Below are 24,310 nucleotides of genomic sequence, written 5' to 3' on the forward strand. Positions count from 1 at the left end.
GAGGTAAGAAAGTATCGCAATAAACGATACTTTCTTGCCTCAATGTATATTCTGTACTGTCTATGTTGCTGTAATTACTTGCAGTGTTTTTATACATTTCCATATTCTCAATTTTACAGGCAAAACTACATTTTTTCAGTTTTCAGGTTTTGGGCCAAGTTGGTCTCTGAACATATAAGCTTTCACCTTGAAACAGAAAATATGCCTAATCTTCACAATAACACGTTTAAACATTGCGCTGATTCATTGTTCCCCCATAGACTTATATGGGAGAATGCAATTTCAAGGGCCTTTTTCTCAAAACACATTTTTCTGTCATTGTGGCGACACTATGTCCACGTCAGTCGGACCTAAAGACTTCACATTTTCCAGCCTTGGACTGAACAATATTTGGAAGATTTTTTCAGAGGGATTTTTTATTATTTAATCCCTAAGCCCCATTTATTGAGTTTTGAATGTCAAAAAATAAGGCGAAAATTAAATTTGTACAAAATTTTCCACGAAAAAACATATTATTTTAAAACTAAACAAGAAATCCAAAATCCCCTCTGAAAAAGTCTTGGTAACTCATTTATCAATAAAATTAAACCATACATTTGAATGTAGCTCAATCCATTATTCAGATTTCCACTAAAAGATGTGAAAAGATGGGAAATTTGGGGCATTTTTAGGCATAAAACACCTTGTTTTTATATGAAAAGATAAATGACAGAAATCTTGCAATGTATTTTTTTCTCACATTTATGCCAGTGATCTACAGCAAAAGTTTCACATAGATATCTGTAAATATACATTTTTTCCCTATTCACCTGCAGTGTCTCGCCTTAACTATGGATCACATGTTTACTGAAGATTAAATTAATGAACATGATGTTGTGGCTCTGAGAGAGAGATGGAGAGAAAGGCCACGGTCTTCAACTTTACTGTTGTGACGTGACATTTTTAAACTCTGTGTTTTTTGTCACGCTGCTGTAACTTTTCCAGGTCAAGTTAGCTGAATCCCCTCCTGGAACCGCCACCTTGACGTGGTGGAGGGGTTTGAGCGCCCGAATGATCCTAAGAGCTCTGTTGTCGGGGGCTTCGTGCCCCTGGTAGGGTCTCCCATGGCAAACAGGTCCTGGGTGACGGGACAGACAAAGAGCGGTTCAGACGCCCCTTATGAGAGACCAACAGGCCTGGTTAGAATCGTGAGGCCGTCCCAGGAGGAGCCATAAGGAGCTGGAGCAATGTGATCTGGGCAGCTCCAACGGAAGCCCCCACGACCCGGCAACGGACAAGTGGAAGAGGAAGGATGGAAGGAAGGATGGATGGAAAGATGGAAGGAAGGATGGAAGGAAGGATGGAAAGATGGAAGGATGGAAAGATGGAAGGATGGATGGAAAGATGGAAGGATGGATGGAAAGATGGAAGGATGGAAAGATGGAAGGAAGGATGCATGGATGGAAAGATGGAAGGAAGAATGGAAGGAAGAATGGAAGGAAGGATGGATGGAAGGATGGAAGGAAGGATGGAAGGAAGGATGGAAGGAAGAATGGAAGGAAGGATGGAAGGAAGGATGGAAGGAAGGAAGGAAGGATGGAAGGAAGGATGCATGGATGAAAAGATGGAAGGATGGAAGGAAGGATGGATGGAAGGAAGGATGGAAGGAAGGATGGAAGGAAGAATGGAAGGAAGAATGGAAGGAAGGATGGAAGGAAGAATGGAAGGAAGGAAGGAAGGATGGAAGGAAGAATGGAAGGAAGGAAGGAAGGATGGAAGGAAGGATGCATGGATGAAAAGATGGAAGGATGGAAAGATGGATGGATGGAAGGAAGGTTGGAAGGAAGGTTGGAAGGAAGGATGGAAAGATGAAAGGCAGGGAGGATGGATGGATGGATGGATGGATGGATGGATGGATGGATGGATGTTAGCTGAACAACTCAAGTTTCCCCCAGAGTTCTGACAGTCTCCCACCTGTCTCAACAACTCTCGTCCGCCATGCTAGTCTATGGAGTCTCGTCCCATAGAAACTAATAACCAAAGTCCTTTCTGGATGACTTTTTAAGCGCATTTCACAACTTTTACCGCAATGTAAACAACAACGACTACGCTCGCCGCTAGTTCATGACTGAGTGACCGGGGCAACGCACTGTCCTCCAATACACTGAAGGACGGAACTAAAAGTCGGACCTTTAGTATGAAAGACACTAGAGGACGGCTGCTTAAAACCCCCCCAATTAGTGACTTTGTTTCCGAAAGCAGAGCCTTCGCCGCACACACCAACCGCCGCATTTAATTAGCGCTGAATTCAAGCTAAGCTCATTAATTAGAAAACAGCACGGTGCCCCTCGCTAATAACCAAAGCTAAGGAAAACACGATAGAGGCAGAGGAAGTTCACTTTGGCACACGACAATGAGCTGGAGGGGGAGAAGACGAGCGTGAAAAACCCACTCTGCCCGGAGAGCCGCTCGGGGAGGGGGGGATGCTAACGGGATTAGCCACAGGGTCGTTCCAAGATGGCGGTCAGTGGAGTGGAAGGCGGCAGACTGGGGGCAATGGGCGTACGCTGTAGATGTGAAGGGTCTAGAAAAGGCAAAGTAGGTCAGTAGGTAACTTTGTTTTGGAGATTTGAATTGGAAACCACCAAATTATTCAAAAATAGGTAATGACACAACACATTTTTTTATTACGAAACTAGACACTCTAATACAATTTATGTGTGATTTTGGGAGCTCTGTGATGAACAGAAGTGAAATAAATGACAATCAAAAACTTGTGAAAAGTCACGATCTGGACATTTTCATATATTATTGCGTTTCTTTTTGTTTTTTCAGTCTGAGGGGGCGTGGTGTTGCGTAGTGAACAGCTGTAAACCCGACACAGAGAGATATATCAAAACAGTTGAGATTTTAACATTTCTCTGAGAGTTTAAATGGTCAAAATCGGTCCAAGGACGGCTGAGAAACATCCTGTTAAAGTCGTCAATCCCAGAAAATGCACACGCCATGAAAAGCAAAACGTGTCAAGGTGAAAATTGACTTTAAAGGGAGATATTTAGGCATTTGCCTCTTCCCATAACGTTAGTGTTCGTCCAGAGAGGAGAGAGTTGGAGTTAATCAGAAGGGAGAGTGTCTCACAAAAACCCCGTTATTTCTGTTTATTGAAAAAAAAATTCAGTGGTTTTGATCAAAACTAGCCTCTCTTTAGCTTAGATTTCTCCGGAACCGAGGCACATAGAATTAAACTGTTTTCACCTACGGAGAGCTTAGAGTCTCATCCTTAAAACGAGCCATAGCATGTGTCGATAGCAATAACACAGAATACACTGCAGTGCTACAAATATCATGAAAAATGGTCGGGATTGTCGGCACTCAACAGCTAAATCCCCAAAACAGCGCAACACATGTGTTAAATACTGACTGAAGGTTCTTTGTCCAAAATGTTGCTAACTTCCTGTCAGGTAACAACTGCTTCCTGTCCTTGTTTATTTCTTAGGAGAGTTAGACGTGTCTTGTTGAAATCAATCTACATTTGAATAGTTCATGATATCATTTAACACAGGGCGTCATATTTAACCGGAGAGATGTCAGTATTCATGCTGTAAATGTGGCTTCTGACCATCAGAGAATAGACTTAAAACAGATGAAGAGATTCACCAGAGTAAATCTGACATGTTAGAGCCATAAGAACCATCTCCGCTCTGAATCATGTTGTCCATCACACACAGCAGCTTCTCCAGGGTTGTCCTCTCCATGACAGACCCAGCAGCCTGCCAGCAGCACACAACCCCACAGAACAGAGCACGAGCCATGTGACGGGCCTTTATCTTTTCAGTCTTCTCTCGCACTCGTGGTGATCAGCAGTTCGAGCGGTTAGAGGAGCTAAAAGAATGACTGGAGCCCGGGGACAGTGTATGGAGTGAACGGCACTACAGTGTGTGAGGGGCCAAGTGGGTCAGACAGAGCATATGACCACCATGTGACACGGCGGAATGTGCCAAAGGAAACATCAATACAATTCTACTATTCACCACCACAGCAAGCAGATACAGGAGGAATCTCTCTGTGTTCAAGCTTTAATAGGTTCCATGCCTCAGCTACAAAAGAAAGTAATGTATGTATAATAATAAAGTATCTGCCTTAACCTTAGTGTGATCCTTCAATTTGGTACCCTTTCATGACTCTGATGTCAAAATAACGTCAAAATAACACCATACATTAAAAAAAAGTTCTTACAACAAAAATCTCCTGTGGCTTTTGGGTCATTTTGACGTGACTCCAGTGGCTTTCAGCTTTACCCAAATCGAAAAGCTCCTTGGATTGGAGTTTACAGCCGACAGGTCAGTGTAGCGCCTCAATTGAAAGCTAAGACCGACAAAACAGATTTTTTTTCCCCTTGCATTGCCGCACCATGTTGCCGTGTCATCGAAGTTTTTTTCCCATTCAGTTTTTGTCACTTTTTTAGCGCACTTTCATCGCTTTTCGGGGTTTTTATTTTCATGTTTTCGTCACATTTCTACCAATGCTTTGTTGAGTTGAGTCACTTTGTTTTTGCTGCATTTCTGTCACATTTTTGGTCACTTTTTGACGCTTTGTTGTTGCGTTTTCATCCTCGTTTTCATTTATTTTTGCAATCATGACACTTTTTTTCCAAGAAGCTTTTAGATTTGGGTAAAGCCAAACTGGAGAGAGTGCGCTCGGTTCAGGCGGGGGTGAAGAAGTTCATTTTTGTATTGCGTTTTTGTTACTTATTTTGTCTCCGTCTGTCTCAGACAAAATTGCCATGACCTGTGGAGTCCCCCAGGGGTCAATCTTGGGACCCCTCTTATTCAACTTGTACCTGCTTCCATTGGGTCGGCTAATAAAACAGCAGCAATGTGTCGCACCACAACCATGCAGATGACGCTCAAATCTACGGCTGGTGAACATGGGCCTGTAGATACACTCTGTCACAGCATCGAACAGATCAGTTTGTGGATGCAAAACAACTTTCTCCAACTAAACTCAGACAAAACTGAGATCATTGTTTTTGGCCCACAGACACAAAGACAAAGTGTTATCAGTCACCATGAGTCTCTCTCTTTAAAACCAAAAAATCAGGTTAGAAATCTAGGAGTAATCATGGACTCAGACCTGAACTTAAACAGCCACATCAAAGCAATAACATCAGCAGCTTTTTACCATCTGAAAAACATGGCTCAGATCAGAGGAATAGTGTCAAAACCAGACTTAGAGAGACTTATCCATGCATTTGTCTCCAGCAGATTAGATACTGTAACGGCTGCTCACTGGCCTCTCTAAACGAGCTATCAGAGCTGCAGAACATCCAGAACGCTGCTGCTCGAGTCCTGACAAGAACCAGGAAATACGACCATATTAGTCCAGTGCTCCGGTCTCTGCACTGACTTCCTGTCACTCAGAGAATAGACTTTAAAACAGCTCTGCTTGTCTACAAGTCTTTTCATGGTTTAGCTCCAAAGTACATCTCTGACATGTTACAGCCGTATGAACCATCTCGGGCCCTGAGAACTTCAGGGAGGGGCCTCCTGGTGGTTCTCAGAGTCTTCACGAGGATGTGAGACAGGCCTCAACTCTGACAATGTTCAAATCCAGGCTGAAAACAGTTCTTTTTGCCCGTGCATATGACGACTGAAAACTGCTACTGTGACCCTGTACTTTGTATTCCAAAAACCATCCATGTCTGACTCCAGACACTCGAAGCCTCACTTCCATATTCCTCGTTAATCCTGTGCAGCATGTGAGCCCCGTGTGACGAGACAGACAGCAAGGCATTCATAAAAACACGCAAACAATCCCTTCATTCAGCACCCTTTCTGTAAAAAACTGTAATCTAATAAATGCTAATCTGCCTAATGCGTGTGCGGCTCCGCGGCTGATCACAAATCTCTGATTAAAATCATTTATTCGCCGAGAGTCGTGTCCCAAAGGAGCGCACGCATTAGCCGTCTTCACAGTTTTCACGCCTGCTCTTTCCGTCGGTGAAAAGATATCCTCCTTCAGACAGACGAAGAAGAACAGAGTCTCGACGTGGGTTTACGTGGTGAGTGTGTGAGTGTGTCAGATGCCCACCCGTTCTCCAAGGCCAGCACAAGACTTTGCCAATTTGTTAGATCATCCTATGAAACATCCAAACCATATAAATGATTTTGCAGATCTTTTTCTCAAAATGTAACTAACTTCCTAAATATTCTGCAGTTTCCTCTTAAGGCGAGACACTGCAGGTGAATAGGGAAACAAAATAAATGTAGAGATATCAATTTGAAACTTTTGCTGAACATCACAGATATAAATATGAGAAAAAAATGTATGGCACTTTTTCTGTCATTTTATGTTTTCACATAAAAATAAGGCATTTTGAGCATTAAAATGGCTAAAATTGCCTATATTTTGGGCAACGAAATCAAAATAATGAATTGAGCCAGATTAAAATGTTATGGTTTTATTTTATTGACATATTAGTGACTAAGATTTTTTCAGAGGGGATTTGGGATATTTTGTTTAGTTTTTCAATAAACTAATCAGTGAAAAAATCTGTAAAAACTCAAATTTCGCCTGTTTTTTTGGTTTCAAAGTTGAATAAATCCGGTTAGGAATTAGATATTAAAAAATCCCTCTGAAAAAACCTTCAAAATCTTGTTAGGTCTCAGACTGTAAAGTTTGGAGTCTGTGGGAGCTTCTATAAGGGCTCAGGCTCTGCCCGAGTGCGGCTTCTCTCATTCAGAGAAAACCAGCCCTGAAGTTTTGTAGCGAGTGCTCATGCTCGGCCCGTTCTCCGACTTTTCCGCACCAGCGTCTCGTAGGAGGAAAAACACCATATTTGGGTGAAAGCGTCATCACGGGGCCCCTTAGCAGGACACGTGGATGTAAAATCTGTCAATATTTATGAATGAAAACCCGCTTGAAAGACGGCCTTTCTACGCGGCGCAGCAGCTACTTCCGGGTTGCCCCCACCTCGCAGACAAAACATCATAAAATAAACATCATCATTTTTATATCTGACATGAAAACTAAGATGTAAAGGGAGGAAAATAGATACAAATCTCCACTTCGACCACTGTGTTAAAAATCAATACTTTCACCTGCTGTGTCTCGCCTTAAACTGAATTAGTTCATTTGCAGTATATGCGACACTTGAACAAACTCGCACAAGACAACAAGTACATTCATCAACTGCTACTGCAACCACTCCTCATCCCGCTAACACTACGAGTACTCCATCCTCCGGAGCACTTGAATATTTACAGATGTGGACCTCACGATACCCGGCCTGTGTTTGCGTTGTAGCAGACGGGGTGAGTCCCAGTGGGGGAGACTTTTCGGTCGAGATGAACAAACGACAGATGGCGACGAGCTAAACCGTGCTAACGATGCTAACGATGATGGGCCATAATGGATCTCCGCGCTTCACCGAGAGCCGCTCGCACAGGGCATAATCATATTCACGACAAACGACAGCCTGTCAGTGGACGCACGCACCTGTGCCCGGACACCAGCCCCAAAGCATTCTGGTCCGAGTTCAGTCGTGGTCTGGGCTCGGGACATGTTGGAGAAAGCTATTTTAGAGCTGATTTAGTTCACTTGTGTCGTAAGGCCTTTAGTCTTCATGTGCATCTGGGATCAGGGCGGATTTCTTCGAGTTCCCGATGGGCGTGATGAAGTGTTTAACCTCTTAACGTCTGCCTTAACTGAGCACATTTTCTCCAGTTTAGCTTCAGCCAAATGTAAATGCTTCTCCACTGGAGCGTACAGAGGCCAGAGTAACCTTATTTGAAAGCTAAGACTTAGAAAAAACCCCACCACTTTTTCATTATATTTTTGGTGTGGTTTTGTCACATTTTTATTGCTTTTTGAGGCTTTTTCATCACTTTTTGTTGCCTGTTTGGCTGCATTTATGTGATCCACTTTGTTGCATTTTTTTTTCCTTTGTATTGTTGCCGTTTTGTTGCTTTTTCATCCCTTTTTGTCACTTGCTTTGTTGCGTTTTTCTCGGTCTTTTGATGCTTTTTTGGCTGCGCTTCCATCCTCATTTTCCTCTTGTATTTAATGTTTTTTTGTTGCCATTTTGAGCTTTTAGATTTTTAAATGTTAAAGGAATAGGCCACCGTTTTTACATACTGAGATATGTTCTTACCTAACCTTAGTCGAGTTAATATATCCCCGTCTGGTCTTTGTCCGTGCGCTCTGTCACATAAACGGAGCACATACGCAGCCTCTCCCACGTGTCACATAGCTCCAAAAAAGCTCACGATAGAAGCTACCAAGCTCTTCCACGTGTTCCCTATTTAAATAAAGTTACGTGAAGTGTTTTCATGCAAAGTATATTTACACGGAAATGTAGCATGTCGATTTTATAAGCAGATAAAAAGGGGTACTATATTGTGAGGCGTAATGATACGAGGAGCAAAACGTCCGCGCAGTAACTCCTAAAGACTTCCCCCGCTCACTTCCGTCAATATGAGCTGCGTGACTTGTACAGAGCCTTTTACAACAAGCAGAAAATATATTTTCGGAAAGTGCTGGCGCATTCCTACCTCATGGTAAGAAAAAAGAATGTTTGAAATGGGACAAGAAAACTTTTGATCGACGGCAACGAGAAGAAAATCCCCTTAGAGACGATGAAGCAGGTACATTCTTAGTAAGCACATTGAAGAACATGTTTTACTAAGGGTTAAATCTGTTTCTATTGTGACAACATGATCTGTAAGTGGAACAACATAAAACTTTCCCAGATTCTAGCAGAACGACTTTTAGGCCGTTGCGTTTGTGCAGTCCGTGTCCCCTGATCGTCACAGAAGGCAAGCCGTGACCACAAACGTCTCTCATCCGATGTCACTTTGAATCAAACAAACATCCCAGTGGCGCGGTTCACCTGAGCTTTAGCCACGTGGAGATGCAAATCGAAACCTGCCTCCCTCTTTACGGAACATCTGCAGTAATCCAGTCTGATCCGATGACTGGATCGGACTTGTCAAGTGTCGCTTTTCGGCTTAAAGTTCAGTCCTGTCTTGGATCTGCTTTAGTCTCGCTTTAATCTTGGTTTACAGTTGGATCAGACCTGGTTTAGTCCTGGTCTGGTGAGACTTGCTCTAGTCTCTGTTATAGACCTGTTTGACTTCATCTTGCTTCAGTCCTGTATTATTCCAGACTTTCCTCTTGTTAAAAAACATTCCTGAAACGACAACTCCGCATGTTGACGTCTTTAAACGAGATGAAGCCGGATGATCGTTGCCGTGGAGCCGCTGCAGCGCGAGCCTGTGCCCTGTGGTGAACTCTCGCCCGGGGGCCTTCAAACATTTACACAAAGGCCCCCTCTATGTGTGACTGTGTGCCTGACGGAGTGTGTGGGGCCCAAAACAACTCGTGGATCTCCCCAGGGACAAAGACGCTACCAAAATACTCAAATCACAAGGATTGGGACGGCGCCGATTAAGCCATTTCTTTTCCCCCAAATCGTTCTTTGATACAAATGACGCCCAAGTCTTTGTGTTTTCAGAAAAGCCAGTTGGCCACGCAAAAACATTCGGTCATTCCAAGGACTCTGGCGCACAGGATTAAGAAATTTGGTACAAAAAATATCGAAGAGCTTTTCAGACGACAACACTAGCAAGGAAGACTTAATAAAACACGTCCAATGTGTATGAAAAGTCTGGAAGAGGAAAGACTAAAACGTTAAAGCCGCCTCTTTAATCTGCTGTTGGGCGAGGAGAGCCCTCTCATTTCAAACACTATCCCGATCAAGCCTGGCTGAGGACATTGCTGACGGGACTGCTCTGGCGCCAATGTTCACAAAGCCAGGGAGAAGGTAGACTGAACAAAACCAAAGACATTGATGTATAGTTTTAAAGCCACACCATGTAACATTTCACCCAATAACAACACGTGTTTCCCGGTTACTGATCATATCCTGGTTACGACAAATGATTGTAATGATGACCAGAATAGTCATTTCCCCGTTTCCATGAGGGATATTTATGTTTCTCCAATGACAGAAACAAGAACTATCCAAGGAAGTGCTTGAAACTATAGAGCGCTGCCCCAGCTTCAGCGACAGATGTGAGGATTTGATAAAAATACAGATCAGGTTTGAGCAAAGGCCCAAAGTTTAGCCTGAGATCAGCGCTGAGTGCCACCGCGGAGTGAACTGCGATGTTTTGCTAGCTTTTACAAGATACAAAGTTTCAAAAGCCCACGGCGCCAGGAACAACCGCTGCCGGATCTGTTTGGAAAGTTGCCACATGCGCAGTACGTTCACAGTGGTGAGAAACCAGGATGCTACGTTTACATGGTACAATGTGGGAATATCCCAGTGAGACTGTCCTGGATTCTAATACGTTTGTTAAAGGAATAGGCCACCGTTTTTACATACTGAGATATGTTCTTACCTTAGCTTTGACGAGTTCTTTAGGACCTGTCTGATCTTCACCCGTGCCTTCAATCACGTAAACACAGCGCAGACGGCGTTAGCATTTAGCCTCTCACTCTCTCCTCTATAGCTCCAAAACAGGTCAAGATAGAAGCTACCAAGCTCTTCCACGTTTTCCCTATTTAAATATGGTTAATTTTTTGTAATTATACTTTGTAGTGTAACACTTCACGTAAGGCTAAATGCTAACGCCGTCTGCGCTGTGTTTACGTGACTGAAGGCACGGGTGAAGATCAGACAGGTCCTAAAGAACTCGTCAAAGCTAAGGTAAGAACATATCTCAGTATGTAAAAACGGTGGCCTATTCCTTTAAAGGGACACTGCGTAACATTTTAGACTATACTGTTGCCATTACAACATTAAAATATGCTCCTATTGACCAGCTCGACACAGAAAAATACTATTACTGCAGGGAATAATCGAAGAATGGATTTGGATGAGGACCTAACGTATTTTAATCTCAAATTCTACTGGCTTAAGTCACATCTCCATGGAGACGAGTTGGAGACGCACCCACTCCCGATAAACTGAGCCGCTCACAGTAAAAACACATGTTTGGGTTTGTACATTTATAAGGTCTTTTTCCAATGATGAAATGATCTATCATAAAATAAATGCTAGTATTTCAATTATATTTATAGGCAAAATTCTACGCGGTGTGTCTTTAAGTGTGACATCACCACTTCTGCTTCCGGGTCCTAACAGACCGGCAAACAAGCGAGAGAAAAACTTAAAAACAACAATCAATATTTCTGAAACTCAACGGAGAATTACTGGACCTACTTATTTCTCAGACTCATTCGCCAAAAATTCCACACCTACCGCTAAAAAAGTAATAAATACTAAAGTCGCTACTTCCAGGGTTAGCGTAGCTGTTAGCATTTCTCTCCGCTAACCCTGATGTACCGATTTTTTACTTTTATAGCAGTAGGTTCAGCATTTTTGGCTAATGGGCCTGATAAATAAGTCTGTTCAGTAACTCTCTGTTGAGTTTCACAAATATTGATTGTGGTATTAAAGAGTTTTTTGGAGTTTCTCGCACATCTGCGGACCCGGAAGTAGAGCTGTGGCGTCACCACTTAAACATACACCCAGGATATTGGCTTAACCAGGAAACTGACATCAGGATATTGATACGTTCACATGGACAAATGGAAATCTTAGTTCATAACCTGGATACTGCGCGCATGTAAACTCACTCATAGATACAGACGGCATCTCGTCATAGAAGGGGGCGTGGCTTCGCCGAGGGGGAAAATAGAATCTTTAGAGAAACACAATTTTCCCCTCTTTTTAGCCATTTTCTGGTGGAATATGAACTTATTTATCACATACAAATAAAGTCAAGTGTAAATCGGGCCCATTTGGATATTTTCTCACAGCAGATTGCTCAGTAGAAGTGAAAAAACGGCAGTTGTAGCAAGCGCTAGCTAACCGTTAGCATTAGCCCGATGCTAACATGTAGCATGAAGTTAGCATTCTCCGTTATTCATGTATTTATGGGCTGTTGAACCACTTTGCTCCTCCCCATGTCTTTGTATCATTATTTAGTAGAAACTATGTTCATAATTCAGCATTTGTTACAGTAGTTTTTGAATAATTAGAGAAAATGTTCATTTTTTCAAAATTGTTTTCCCCCTTAACTGTTTTCAAAAATGACCATATATGGGCGATTCCAGAGATGCCGTCTGTATCTATTGAAACATCCCTAAAAACAACAAACCTGTGAGCTTCCTGTTATTGGCTCAGTTCTGACTAACTTTACCGGGGGCGGGGCGTCTCCATGGAGATCTTGACAAAAGGCGGACATTTAAATAGGTTAGGTCCTCATCCAAATCCATTCTTTGACTAAACCAGCTGCAAAAAAACAGCCTTTACGGTGTCTTGCTAACAACAGCCCATCCAAAATGTTGCGCAGTGTGCCTTTAAACACTCCGTTTCATTCAACAGGTGTAATTTGAGAAGAAGGACTGAGAAAACGCACGCTTTCCTCAACAATACACACAAAGTCTGCGATATCTTCTCCCCGACAGTCCCATTTCGCGAGGCATTGTGGCTCGGCGCCGCTTCCTCCCGCCGCACTCCCCCCCCCCTGAATGCTAAGTGCACACGGACTCCTGTTTGCGACTCCGAACACGCAGTTATCAGCGCGCATCGCCCGCCGCCTCACAGGAAACACGGACGGCCTTCGGAAAAGCAGCCGGGGGTGTCCGAGAGCGAGGGGGGACGGGAACGACCGGAGGGAGAGAGAGGGGGATTCACTTTTTATTACAATTCATGCAGCTGTATCTGTAACACGAGACGGTCCCTTCAATCAACGTCTTTATCTTTCAGACTCTATTCAGGAAAAAGCATGAACCCATTCTTTTGCTCAGAGCGATGACACAGTGGGGCATGACAACAAAAGCACTTTCAATAGTGTAATCACTGGCACCACTCAAAAGGCAGCTCGCTTACTTAGAAAACTGCATTGAAACAGTTCACAGGCGACTAAAACGCGGCGGTTCAATGTTTCCAGCATATCGCGTCACAGCCTTTAGGAGCTGTTGTGTCTAAAAGTCGCTAACCCTGCAGTAAACAGCTCTACAAACTGGCGGAGGCAAATTAAAGCCGGTCTCTAAAACAGGCCGGGGCTTTTATTAGAAACTATAGCTGTAGAAATATTCCCCATGTTAGGAATTTGTCTCATACTGGTGTAAATGAAAACTCACGTGCAGGAAGTAAACAAACGGGAACCCGGGCCGATGGGGGACGCTGCGGAGGAGCTGATCCGAGCGCAACTTTGACACAGATTTAGCCACTTTTCAAACCTCCTGTGACTATTTGTAGAAACAGGGAAAGCAACTTTTCATAAAGTCACCATCGCGTCCTAAAATCACGTCCAGCTGCTCCGTGTGCAGGTCAGTCCCACGCCTCAAAATAACTCCTCCCATCAGCGCGAGCGTCTCGTCTTCTCTCGGGTCAGTCTCATGATCGATCACAAACACAAACGCTCCGTCTAAACTCAACCTTTACACGAGATAACAACAAATAATCCGGTCCGCGGTAAAAACGAAACAGAAACCTGCAGTGACATTGACGTCAAAGCTCCGCTAACAGCAACGAAACATTTCCTGTTGTCCCGACAAAATAAAAGGTGTCAATGTTCCAGCCGCTGGGAGAGGGTTTGAAATGTTAATTCAATATTTTAGGTGCAAATGGACACAAATCTCGTTTTTCTTCGTTTTCCTGGTCGTCCGTTTTGCTCAAATAGAAATAAAGGCCTGTCTCTAATTGTGGCCTGGTTCCAATAAAGGCCTGGTCCTAGATGCCCTTGAGTAAATAAAGGCCCCGGCCTGTACTAGAGCATTTACGGTATTTATCTCTATCACAAGTTTCATGTTTCACGTTTCCACCAAGGAAATGCCTAATCTGTGACCCGTTCACTGACAATGGCAATAAAACCAATCCTGATTCTGATTCCCCGAAGGTCAATTTGGTTCAAAGCAGAAGAACTCACTCACAATAACAGTGAGAAACAATACAATAGAATTACAAATCACCGATGGCAACTGGGATAAAAGAGTTCGGAAATCTATTTGTCCGACACATTTGTATAATTCCTAAAGTTCAGATTGTGCTGCAGAAGTTCAGCGGGGAGGTGTTTAAGAACACTTTCAGTTTCACACACGTTGGCCTTACCTTGTTGAGTTTGCCGTTGCGCGTGCCGACGAACGCCACCGTGTTGCCGCGGTACTCGTACGCAGCCACCGCGCTCATGCCGTCCTCCCGGTCCACGAAGAGCGGGACGCCCTCGATGGTGCTGGTGCCCCCCAGAGGCTGGTTGAAGTCCTGCCCGCAGAAGTTATCGTCGATCTGCAGCGGCTGGAGACGAGACAACACAGCAGGTCAGAATGTTTCACACTTTTATGGACAGAACTGAACTTGATCGAAGGGAACTCGATTCAATATTTGACATTTGAAAGTCGAAACAATGTTGTACGTGGAGAAAAGACCGTCAGGGCTGAGAGACTGGGCTGGTCAGCGCTGAAGAGGACTCTCCTCAATGACGTGATAATGGAAACTTTCACCACAAAACTACCCAGGACAGGTCTGGGGATGAACGATGAAAGGAGAGATCCATTTCAAACCTTTGCTGTAGATTAGTGATATAAAAATGAGACGAAAATGAGTGGCAAGTTTTCTTTCACTGAATGTTTTAGTATAAAAATAAGGCAGTTGTGACTAAAATTGCAAAAAATGTTGGTGACAAAATCAGAATAATGGATTGGTTTGACCGTATGGGTTTATTTTGTGACCTATTAGTCAATAACTTCATAGAAGATTTTGTGTAAGCAGTTCAATAGTGGTCGGATCTGTCATTTCAAAAAGATTTTTTTTCATTTTTCTTTTTAGTTCAAAGCTCAATGAATCAGAATGGGAATTTGATTTTAAGGCAAGACACTGCAGGTGAATAGGAAAAAATAAATAAATGTAGAGATATACATAAAAATGTATTGCATTTTTTTTGTCATTTTGTTTTCACATAAAAATAAGGCATTTTGAGCATTAAAATGGCCAAAATTGCCTATATTTTGGGCAACGAAATCAAAATAATGAATTGAGCCAGATTAAATGTTATGGTTTTATTTTATTGACATATTAGCAAATAAGATTTTCTCAGAGGGGATTTTGGATATTTTGTTTAGTTTTTCAATAAACTAATCATCAGTGAAAAAATCTGTAAAAACTCAAATTCCGCCTGTTTTTTGGTTTCAAAGTTGAATAAATCAGGCTAGGAATTAGATATTAAAAAATCCTTCTGAAAAAACCTTCAAAATATTGTTAGTTCTCAGCCTGTAAAGTTTGGAGTCTGTGGGAGCTTCTATAAGGGCTCAGGCTCTGCCCGAGTGCGGCTTCTCTCATTCAGAGAAAACCAGCCCTGAAGTTTTGTAGCGAGTGATCATGCTCGGCCCGTTCTCCGACTTTTCCGCTCCAGTGTCTCGTAGGAGGAAAAACACCATATTTGGGTGAAAGCGTCATCACGGGGCCCCTTAGCAGGACACGTGGATGTAAAATCTGTCAATATTTATGAATGAAAACCCGCGGGAAAGACGGACTTTCTACGCGGCACAGCAGCTACTTCCGGGTTGCCCCCACCTCGCAGACAAAACATCATAAAATAAACATCATGCGGGTGAGTTTTGACATTTTTATATCTGACATGAAAACTAAGATGTAAAGGGAGGAAAATAGATCAAAATCTCCACTTCGACCACTGCGTGAAAAATCAATACTTTCACCTGCCGTGTCTTGTCTTTTTTTCATTTTCACATTCACTTCTCAAGCCTCAAATCCAATCCTTCCTCTTTCAGATTGGTCCTGGCGATTCAGAAGAGACAGTCCTTCTTGTGCCTTTGTCCCGTGGTCACGCTCATGTTCAAGCCTGCGCAGCACCATGTGGCCGGGGCGTGCGGAGTCAGCGGGACGTGCCTTTGGGCAACACACTGACCCGGAAAGGGGTTTAGCCACCAATAAGTCCCGGCGTGTCCAACCACAGAGCGGCACAGAACAAGCTCCGCCATCTACAAAGACACTTCCCTCCAACGTGCGGCCTTTTGAACGCAGCGCTTTGGGTCGATTCCCTGACACGTTAGTCACAAAGACTCGTTTCCTCCTGCTCGAAACCAAAGAAATCCGGCAGGAATTACAGATTGACAAACTTCAAAATGTTGTTAAGCACGAGACTGGGAAAGTTTGGAGTCCGTAGGAGCCGTTGTTGATGCGAGAATGAAGAATGACTTTAGTTTTGTGGTAAACACTGTCGGCTGGAGATTCCCCCACACATTTTGGCGGTTGGCATCTCCCATGTAGGAAATGACCATATTTGGATTGGGGATTGTTTACAACGGCAACACGTTACAGGCGTGGGCCCAATTTGTCAAACTTTGAACGGTTTCGGGATAAAACAGAAGGCACAGGCGGTGAGGCTTTCGTCAACGACTTTTTTTTTTACATATAATTGAGCGTTACAGCATGAGCTCCCACAGTTTAATGTCTTATGAGTCAAGTTTGGGTCAGAAAAGTTGTAGTTTTGTCCGCGTCATGCCACGCCCCCTTTTAGTCGACTAATCGCTGCTCGGGGCATGTTTTTGGCCGACCATTAAAAATCGTCACATTCTAGAACGTTGGCCGATGTATCGGGCCGATATTTGGGGATTTTACTAAATTGGCCGATCTAGCGCCGATAAAAGCCGGCATCTCCGGGACTGGGAGTGATAGAAAAAACTTTTGCATTGGAAAGTGTGAAGTCAGACCTTTAAAAACGAGGATTATAGACCAGACATTTGAAACATATGGGCAGCACATACAGGCATCGGCTTTAGAAAAACTCATAACCGTCGACCTCTACTACTGTCCACTGAATGAATTAAGTTTTGTGATGAAATTTGCTATTTATTTCTCAAAACAAGATAAGATCTCACAATGGAGAAATTGAGAAAAAGGAAACAGTAAAATAGAATTCTCTTATGACCAAAAACTAATAAAAAACTGATGCAGAGTTTCACAATACTTTAGAAAGACCTTTTGTTTTGAACGTTCTGCTCCCTTAAGGCCAGCACACACTACACGACTTTTCTAGTCGTAAACGATTTTATATAGAATGGGGGGTCCACACTACACGACTGGATTCAGTGCGATTTTCGAGCATCTGGGGGTTCACACTTAACGACTGAGAATCGTAAGAGCGACACATGACACGATTCTGACAAACAGCTGATGTTTTATAACACAGCGCGTCTGTCGTCTCTACGGCTTCCAAAACTGACCCCAAATCCGCAAAGACAGGTCTGTGTTTGTGAGCGTGGGAAACGTGTGCGGGTCCCGATTGGTCAACGGTGTCAACAATGTCACAACACCGCAGCGCTAGCTTACTGCTACTACGGAGCTTCCACTTGGCTATAGTTCTGTCAAATGGAGATAAAAGTTGGCGACAGGAAGAAGCGGGACGTATTTCAGTGGATTTAATAAGAAAAGGAGACGGGCCTCAGGATGGAGGAGACAGCGGAGACGACGGAGGAGAAAGCGGGGAGGCTAGCCTAGGTTAGCAGCGAGGTGAAGCTAAACAGTTCGTCTCCAAACTCTGTTCGTGGTTGAAATGTAGCTGGAAAAGGTGGTTGTGGTGAACTTTTGGTGATATAAAGTTGTGCTGTTTCGTGTGTGGGGCTGTGGCCGTGAAATGAGTTGTTTGTGCCGCTGGTTTAAAAGAGATGTTAAACGGTGTTTTTCTGTCTTTATATCACTCTGTCATTCACATTTGTGACGGTAAAATCACCCACGTTTCTCCTGTGCGTCCAAATCGGGCTTAAAAATCAAACATGTTTGATTTCCTACGACTGGAGTCTAGTCGCGTCTTTCTACCGCCCACACTACACGATTCGAACGTCAGTCCAGTCGTGACCCCCCCACACTACACGACCCCCCCACACTACACGACCCCCCCACACTACACGACCCGACTCTGTGTGACCGCCTTCGACGAGACGCGACTCGATTAGACTCGGCACGACTGAGAATTAGAGCGAAATCGGGCATAAAAGTCGTGTAGTGTGTGCTGACCTTTAGGGGAAGTGCGTTCAAATGGGAACCCCTTGTGCACTTTAACTCGCACCTGCGTCTGTGTAAACAGCAGGTAATCCTGGTGTTATCCGAACATCAACACATCGATCCACAGCACAGGCACCTCTCCTCCACTTTCTCCAACTCCCGCTCTCCCTCTCGCTCAATCAATCGTCAATCAATCTCTTTCGATCCGCACAAACCGCCGACAGCTCCGGGTGGTGATAAAGGATGTCACACACGCCAAAACAAAACCAGCCCGGCCTCCACAGCGGAACAGTCGAAAATCCACAAACTCCGCTCCATTGTTTATGTGAATGGAGGTCTTCACTTCCTCTGCCTGTCCCAGCCTGCGTCGACGTTGCGGATTCGTCTTCCACGTGAGGCATTTGGGCCCGCGAGACAATACGACAGCGGAGCCATTTGTCTCCTTAAACAAACAGACGGCGGGGCAGGCGCTGGGAGCGGGGCAGGCGCTGGGAGCGGGGCAGGCGCTGGGAGCGGGGCAGGCGCAGCGTGTTCAGGCCCGTCTGTGGGCCAAACAAAACACGCCGAGCACAGCTTCATTTCCGACGCGGAGACACGGCTGCGGGCCACGGAGCGGTTCCCACAGCCGGGCCGAGGGAGGAGCATGCTGGGAGTGAACAGGGGAGGAGAGAGGGGGCTAAACCAGGGCTAAACCGGGGCTAGACCAGGACTAGACCAGGACTAAACCAGGGCGAAACCAGGGCTAAACCAGGGCTAAACCAGGGCTAAACCAGGGCTAAACCAGGGCTAAACCAGGGCTAAACCAGGGCGATACCAGGGCGATACCAGGGCTAAACCAGGGCTAAACCAGGGCTAAAACGGGGCTAAACCAGGGCTAAACCAGGGCTAAACCAGGGCTAAACCAGGGCTATACCAGGGCTAAACCAGGGCTAAACCAGGGCTATACCAGGGCTATACGAGGGCTAAACCAGGGCGATACCAGGGCGATACCAGGGCGATACCAGGGCGATACCAGGGCGATACCAGGGCGATACCAGGACTAAACCAGGGCGATACCAGGGCGATACCAGGGCGATACCAGGGCGATACCAGGACTAAACCAGGGCGATACCAGGGCGATACCAGGACTAAACCAGGGCGATACCAGGGCGATACCAGGGCGATACCAGGGCGATACCAGGACTAAACCAGGGCGATACCAGGGCGATACCAGGGCGATACCAGGGCGATACCAGGGCGATACCAGGGCTAAACCAGGGCGATACCAGGGCTATACCAGGGCTAAACCAGGGCTAAACCAGGGCTAAACCAGGGCTAAACCAGGGCAATACCAGGGCTAAACCAGGGCAATACCAGGGCTAAACCAGGGCTAAACCAGGGCAATACCAGGGCTAAACCAGGGCTAAACCAGGGCAATACCAGGGCTAAACCAGGGCAATACCAGGGCTAAACCAGGGCAATACCAGGGCTAAACCAGGGCAAAACCAGGGCTAAACCAGAGCTAAACCAGAGCTAAACCAGCGCTACATCAGAGCAGCTCTGTATCTGCTGGAGAAAGGGCATTTCCCCTGAGGTTGGAAAGTATTTTAAAAGCCCCCTTGTCACTGATGTGGTGTGTTCATTTGAAGGCAGTAAAGGCTGACTGCGGTTCACTCAGACCCCCGTTAGGAAAGAGAAGTGAGAGGGGTTAGTTTAACAGCTCACACGGGGGAACTTCACCGCTCGAGTGGGACCCACGACCTGGTGAACGTGGCTTTACGTGATCTCGTTTGTCGGTTTCTGTTTTGTCTCATTAAAGCTGGTAAATCAGATTCATTTTCTAGTGTCTTTGGAAACGGAACACCTTCAACGCCCGAAAATCGATCTGCTAAACATCGGATTTTAGCGGCGGACATTTTCCTTCGTTCTCCGCGTAATGAACGGACTTTGGAAGTGCCGATCTGGGCAAAAAGAGTGAATAGCAAAAGATTACATGGCATGAGTTACTAGCCTCAGTAAAAACACTGCATCAGGAGCAAAGGATTCACTGGATGATGCTTCATGATAGGGTTTTTTGTCATTATGCTAACTGGGGTCTCCAACAGGCGGCCCGGGATGATTCAATTCGGCCCACAATAGCCAATAGCCCCCGCAAAATTCCTGAGTATGTCAAAAAAAAAAAAGGAAGTCTCTGGCCCATTCCTGTGCGGAGTTATGAATTTTTTAAAGAAATAGCCAGAATGCTCACTCCAGCCACTAGGGGGCAGCTTAAATAAAAAAAAAAAGGAAAGAATTCCACTAGAAAACATGTACAATAGGCCAGGATGAATGAGAGTGTGTTTGAGAGTGTCCCGACCAAATAAACCAATAAACTACAAAACTAAACGAGGGCTATAAAATAACGAACGAAACGAACGAAAACTAAAAAACATAAACAAAATAGAGATAAAAATAATTAACCCGTCGCTCCAGAGATTCACCACCATTGCTCCTCTCCAATTGCACCTTCAACTAAGTAGCTAGGCTAGCAATAGATACAGACGGCATCTCGTCATCGAAGGGGGCGTGGCTTCGCCGAGGGGGAAAATAGAATCTTTAGAGAAACACAATTTTTCACTGTTTTTAGCTATTTTCTGGTGGGATATGAACTTATTTATCACATATAAATAAAGTCAAGTGTAAATCGGGCCCATATGGATATTTTCTCACAGCAGATTGTTCTGTAGAAGTGAAAAAACGGCAGTTGTAGCTAGCACAAGCTGACCAATAGCATTAGCCCGATGCCAACATGTAGCATCAAGTTAGCATTCTCCATTTTTTTTATGTATTTATGGGCTGTTGAACCACTTTGCTCCTCTCCATGTCTTTGTATTGTTATTCAGTAGAAACTATATTAATAATTCAGCATTTGTTAAAGTGTTTTTTGAATAATTAGAGAAAGTTTAGATTTTCCCCCTTAACTGTTTTCAAACATGACCATATATGGGTGGGTCGTCTGTACATCTACTGTGATGCCACTGGCTCCAGTAGAATAAAGTGAAGGTTCTGGAGTGTCCATCTCAGTCTCCTGACCTCAGTATCATTGAACCACTGCGGGGAGATCTCACACGTGCAGTTAATGCAAGACAGCCCAGGAACTTACAGGAACTGGAGGCTTTTTGCCAAGAAGAATGGTCCACTTTACCATCAGATTATATACAGAGATTATATACCACTACAGACTCCAAGCTGTCACTGATGCTGAAGAAGACACTACACAGTATTAGGAACTGGGGTGTGTAAACTTTTCAGCAGGGTCATTTTAGTATTTTATTTTGTTATGGTGATTTGAAATGAGTTTGCATATTGATTTTTTCACAATAAATTGCTTCACAACATCACTGACCATGAATGTAAAAGTGTTCTTGTGTTTTAATTCATCTTCTTTGAGAAATGGCACAAAAAAAAAATCTAAAAAAGGCATGGAAACTTATTGGCACAACTGTATATCAACAAAACATCAACATATTTTAGTTTTTGTCCCTGAAAACAGATGACCTCATAGTAAAATACAGAAAATTGATATATTTCCCTCTCCTATTCACCTGCCGCGTCTCACCTGACCTTTGACCTCAGCTGCCTGTGCACTTCCTGTTTTTCATTTTCTCTACAAACATTTTAGTGTCCAGTCTTTTCCAAAACGCTCTTCATGCGGACACATGGCTCCTGTTTAAGTCCCGCCCCCGCCTTCACTTTACTGAATGACTGTTTTGACTCCACTCTGACCTCCTGTGACGGCATCATCACTCATGGCACTGAATGTCTCCTTTGTTCGGTGCATAACCAGATTCCTTTTTTCAACTGTTCAAATTTGTTTAGTGTGTGTCAGATGCCCTCCCGTCCTCCTGTACTTGAGTTTAGGAGAGACATTTTTGCCCATTTTTTACCCCATTTTTTTTTACACAATTGTTTATTTTTGCCCCATTTTTTTCTTATTTATCTAATATTATACCTTCACTTTTGCCCATTTTTTTCTCACAGATTTTTCCACATGTTTTTAATTATTTTTGCCGAAATGTCTCCCAATTTCCCCCAAATGATCTAGAATCAAAAAACAACACAAAACAGAAACAACTAAGTAAGGAATAAGTTATAGAACAAGACCGGTTTGCCCTGTCGGTGCTTATTTTCCCGATAATAACCAGTGTTCTATACATTATCCCGCTTATTATACGGCTATTTTCCGCCTGAACTCACAAAATAAGCTTCATTCACTTTTATGACGGCCGAAAGGTTCATTTAATGATTTTTCGCGGAAGATAGTTCCCAAAAGTTTGCGCCTTGCTTGGCAACGTTTGTTGGGATTCCAGCGGTGTTGCTAGGCTAGTAGCAGCAAGGCTAGCTACTTATAGATACAGACGGCATCTCTGGAATCGCCCATATATGGTCATGTTTGAAAACAGTCAAGGGGGAAAACAATTTAGAAAAAAATCAAAAACTTTCTCTAATTATTCAAAAACTGCTTTAACAAACGCTGAATTATGAATATAGTTTTCTACTAAATAAAGATACAAAGACATGGAGGGGAGCAAAGTGGTTCAACAGCCCATAAATACATAAAAAAACGGAGAATGCTAACATAATGCTACATGTTGGAATCGGGCTAATGCTAGTGCTAGCTACAACTGCCGTTTTTTTCACTTCTACTGAACAATCTGCTGTAAGAAAATATCCATAAGTCCAAAGTTGAGATTTTCCCCCTTAACTGTTTTCAAACCTGACCATATATGGGTGGGTCGTCTGTATATCTCCTGTGATGTCACTGGCTCCAGTAGAATAAAGTGAAGGTTCTGGAGGGTCCATCTCAGTCTAGGTCTAGGAAAATGCCCCCCCCCCCCCTTCTATGGCGTGACGCCGTCTGTATCTATGGTGCACTTTTCATAGGCCTTTCATCATAGGCCTCGTCAACAAGACCCATGATGACCTTGTTCCTAGTACACAGTATTAGGAAGTGGGGTGTGTAAACTTTTTTGGTATTTTATTTTGTTATGGTGATTTGAAATGAGTTCGCAGTCATAAAGAAGAGCAGCCAGCGGCTATTGGGTGCATCGCTCGGTCACAGCCTTTCATACACATAGATATGTCAGTATTTTGTGAATAAATAAGTGTGGGAAACCGGCTTCATTTAGTTGTTTTTCATGCTCTGATACAGAAGTTCACTGCGGTAAAAGTCGATGTTTTCACCTTAACAGGGTGTGAGGTCAAGGACAAAGTAAGAGGAACAAAACTTGTCTAGTGTTAAAACAATCCAGAAGTAGTATTTGAGTCGTCTCCCACGTGCTCAGGCCTCTGGGCGCATTTCAGTCTCAAGCTGGATTTGAAAAACAGAAAACGCGAAACGAATTGCAACACATTAACGCGACATTGGAAGAATGAAATAAAATCCACAAATAGATCAGCCCTTGAGCTATTTATAAAGAAGAGAGGGGGGAGTGGGGGGGGGGGGGCGTTCATGTGTTACCCACAATCCTCTGCAGGCGTCTGGACGTGTGCAGACGTCTCCGAGGAGCTCCATGGATTAAACACAGAGAGAGAGAGAGAGAGAGAGAGAGAGAGAGAGGGAGAGAGAGAGAAAGGAGAGAGAGAGAGAGAGAGAAAGGAGAGAGAGAGAAAGGAGAGAGAGAGAAAGCAGAGAGAGAGAGAGAGAAAGGAGAGAGAGAGAGAGAGAGAGAGAGAAAGGAGAGAGAGAGAGAAAGGAGAGAGAGAGAGAGAGAGAAAGGAGAGAGAGAGAGAAAGGAGAGAGAGAGAGAGAAAGGAGAGAGAGAGAAAGGAGAGAGAGAGAGAAAGGAGAGAGAGAGAGAGAGAAAGGAGAGAGAGAGAGAGAGAAAGGAGAGAGAGAGAGAGAGAAAGGAGAGAGAGAGAGAGAAAGGAGAGAGAGAGAGAGAAAGGAGAGAGAGAGAGAGAAAGGAGAGAGAGAGAGAGAGAAAGGAGAGAGAGAGAGAGAGAAAGGAGAGAGAGAGAGAGAAAGGAGAGAGAGAGAGAAAGGAGAGAGAGAGAGAAAGGAGAGAGAGAGAAAGGAGAGAGAGAGAGAAAGGAGAGAGAGAGAGAAAGGAGAGAGAGAAAGGAGAGAGAGAGAGAAAGGAGAGAGAGAAAGGAGAGAGAGAGAGAAAGGAGAGAGAGCGAGAAAGGAGAGAGAGAGAGAGAGAAAGGAGAGAGAGAGAAAGGAGAGAGAGAGAGAAAGGAGAGAGAGAGAGAAAGGAGAGAGAGAGAAAGGAGAGAGAGAGAGAAAGGAGAGAGAGAGAGAAAGGAGAGAGAGAAAGGAGAGAGAGAGAGAAAGGAGAG

At 44.1% G+C, this 24,310-nt stretch overlaps 1 protein-coding gene across 1 annotated transcript in view; it reads right to left on the reverse strand.

Moving 5' to 3' along the window:
• LOC306982442 (plexin-A1-like) overlaps positions 1 to 24,310 on the reverse strand; it is a 240,913-nt gene that overhangs the window by 142,648 nt on the left and 73,955 nt on the right. Inside the window, exon 3 of the mRNA XM_079582377.1 lies at positions 14,105 to 14,287. Coding sequence (XP_079438503.1) covers positions 14,105 to 14,287 — 183 coding nt within the window. The remainder of the gene's footprint in view (positions 1 to 14,104; positions 14,288 to 24,310) is intronic.

Source organism: Gobius niger (genome assembly GCF_951799975.1).
Source record: "Gobius niger genome assembly, chromosome: 24".
NCBI lineage: Eukaryota > Metazoa > Chordata > Actinopteri > Gobiiformes > Gobiidae > Gobius > Gobius niger.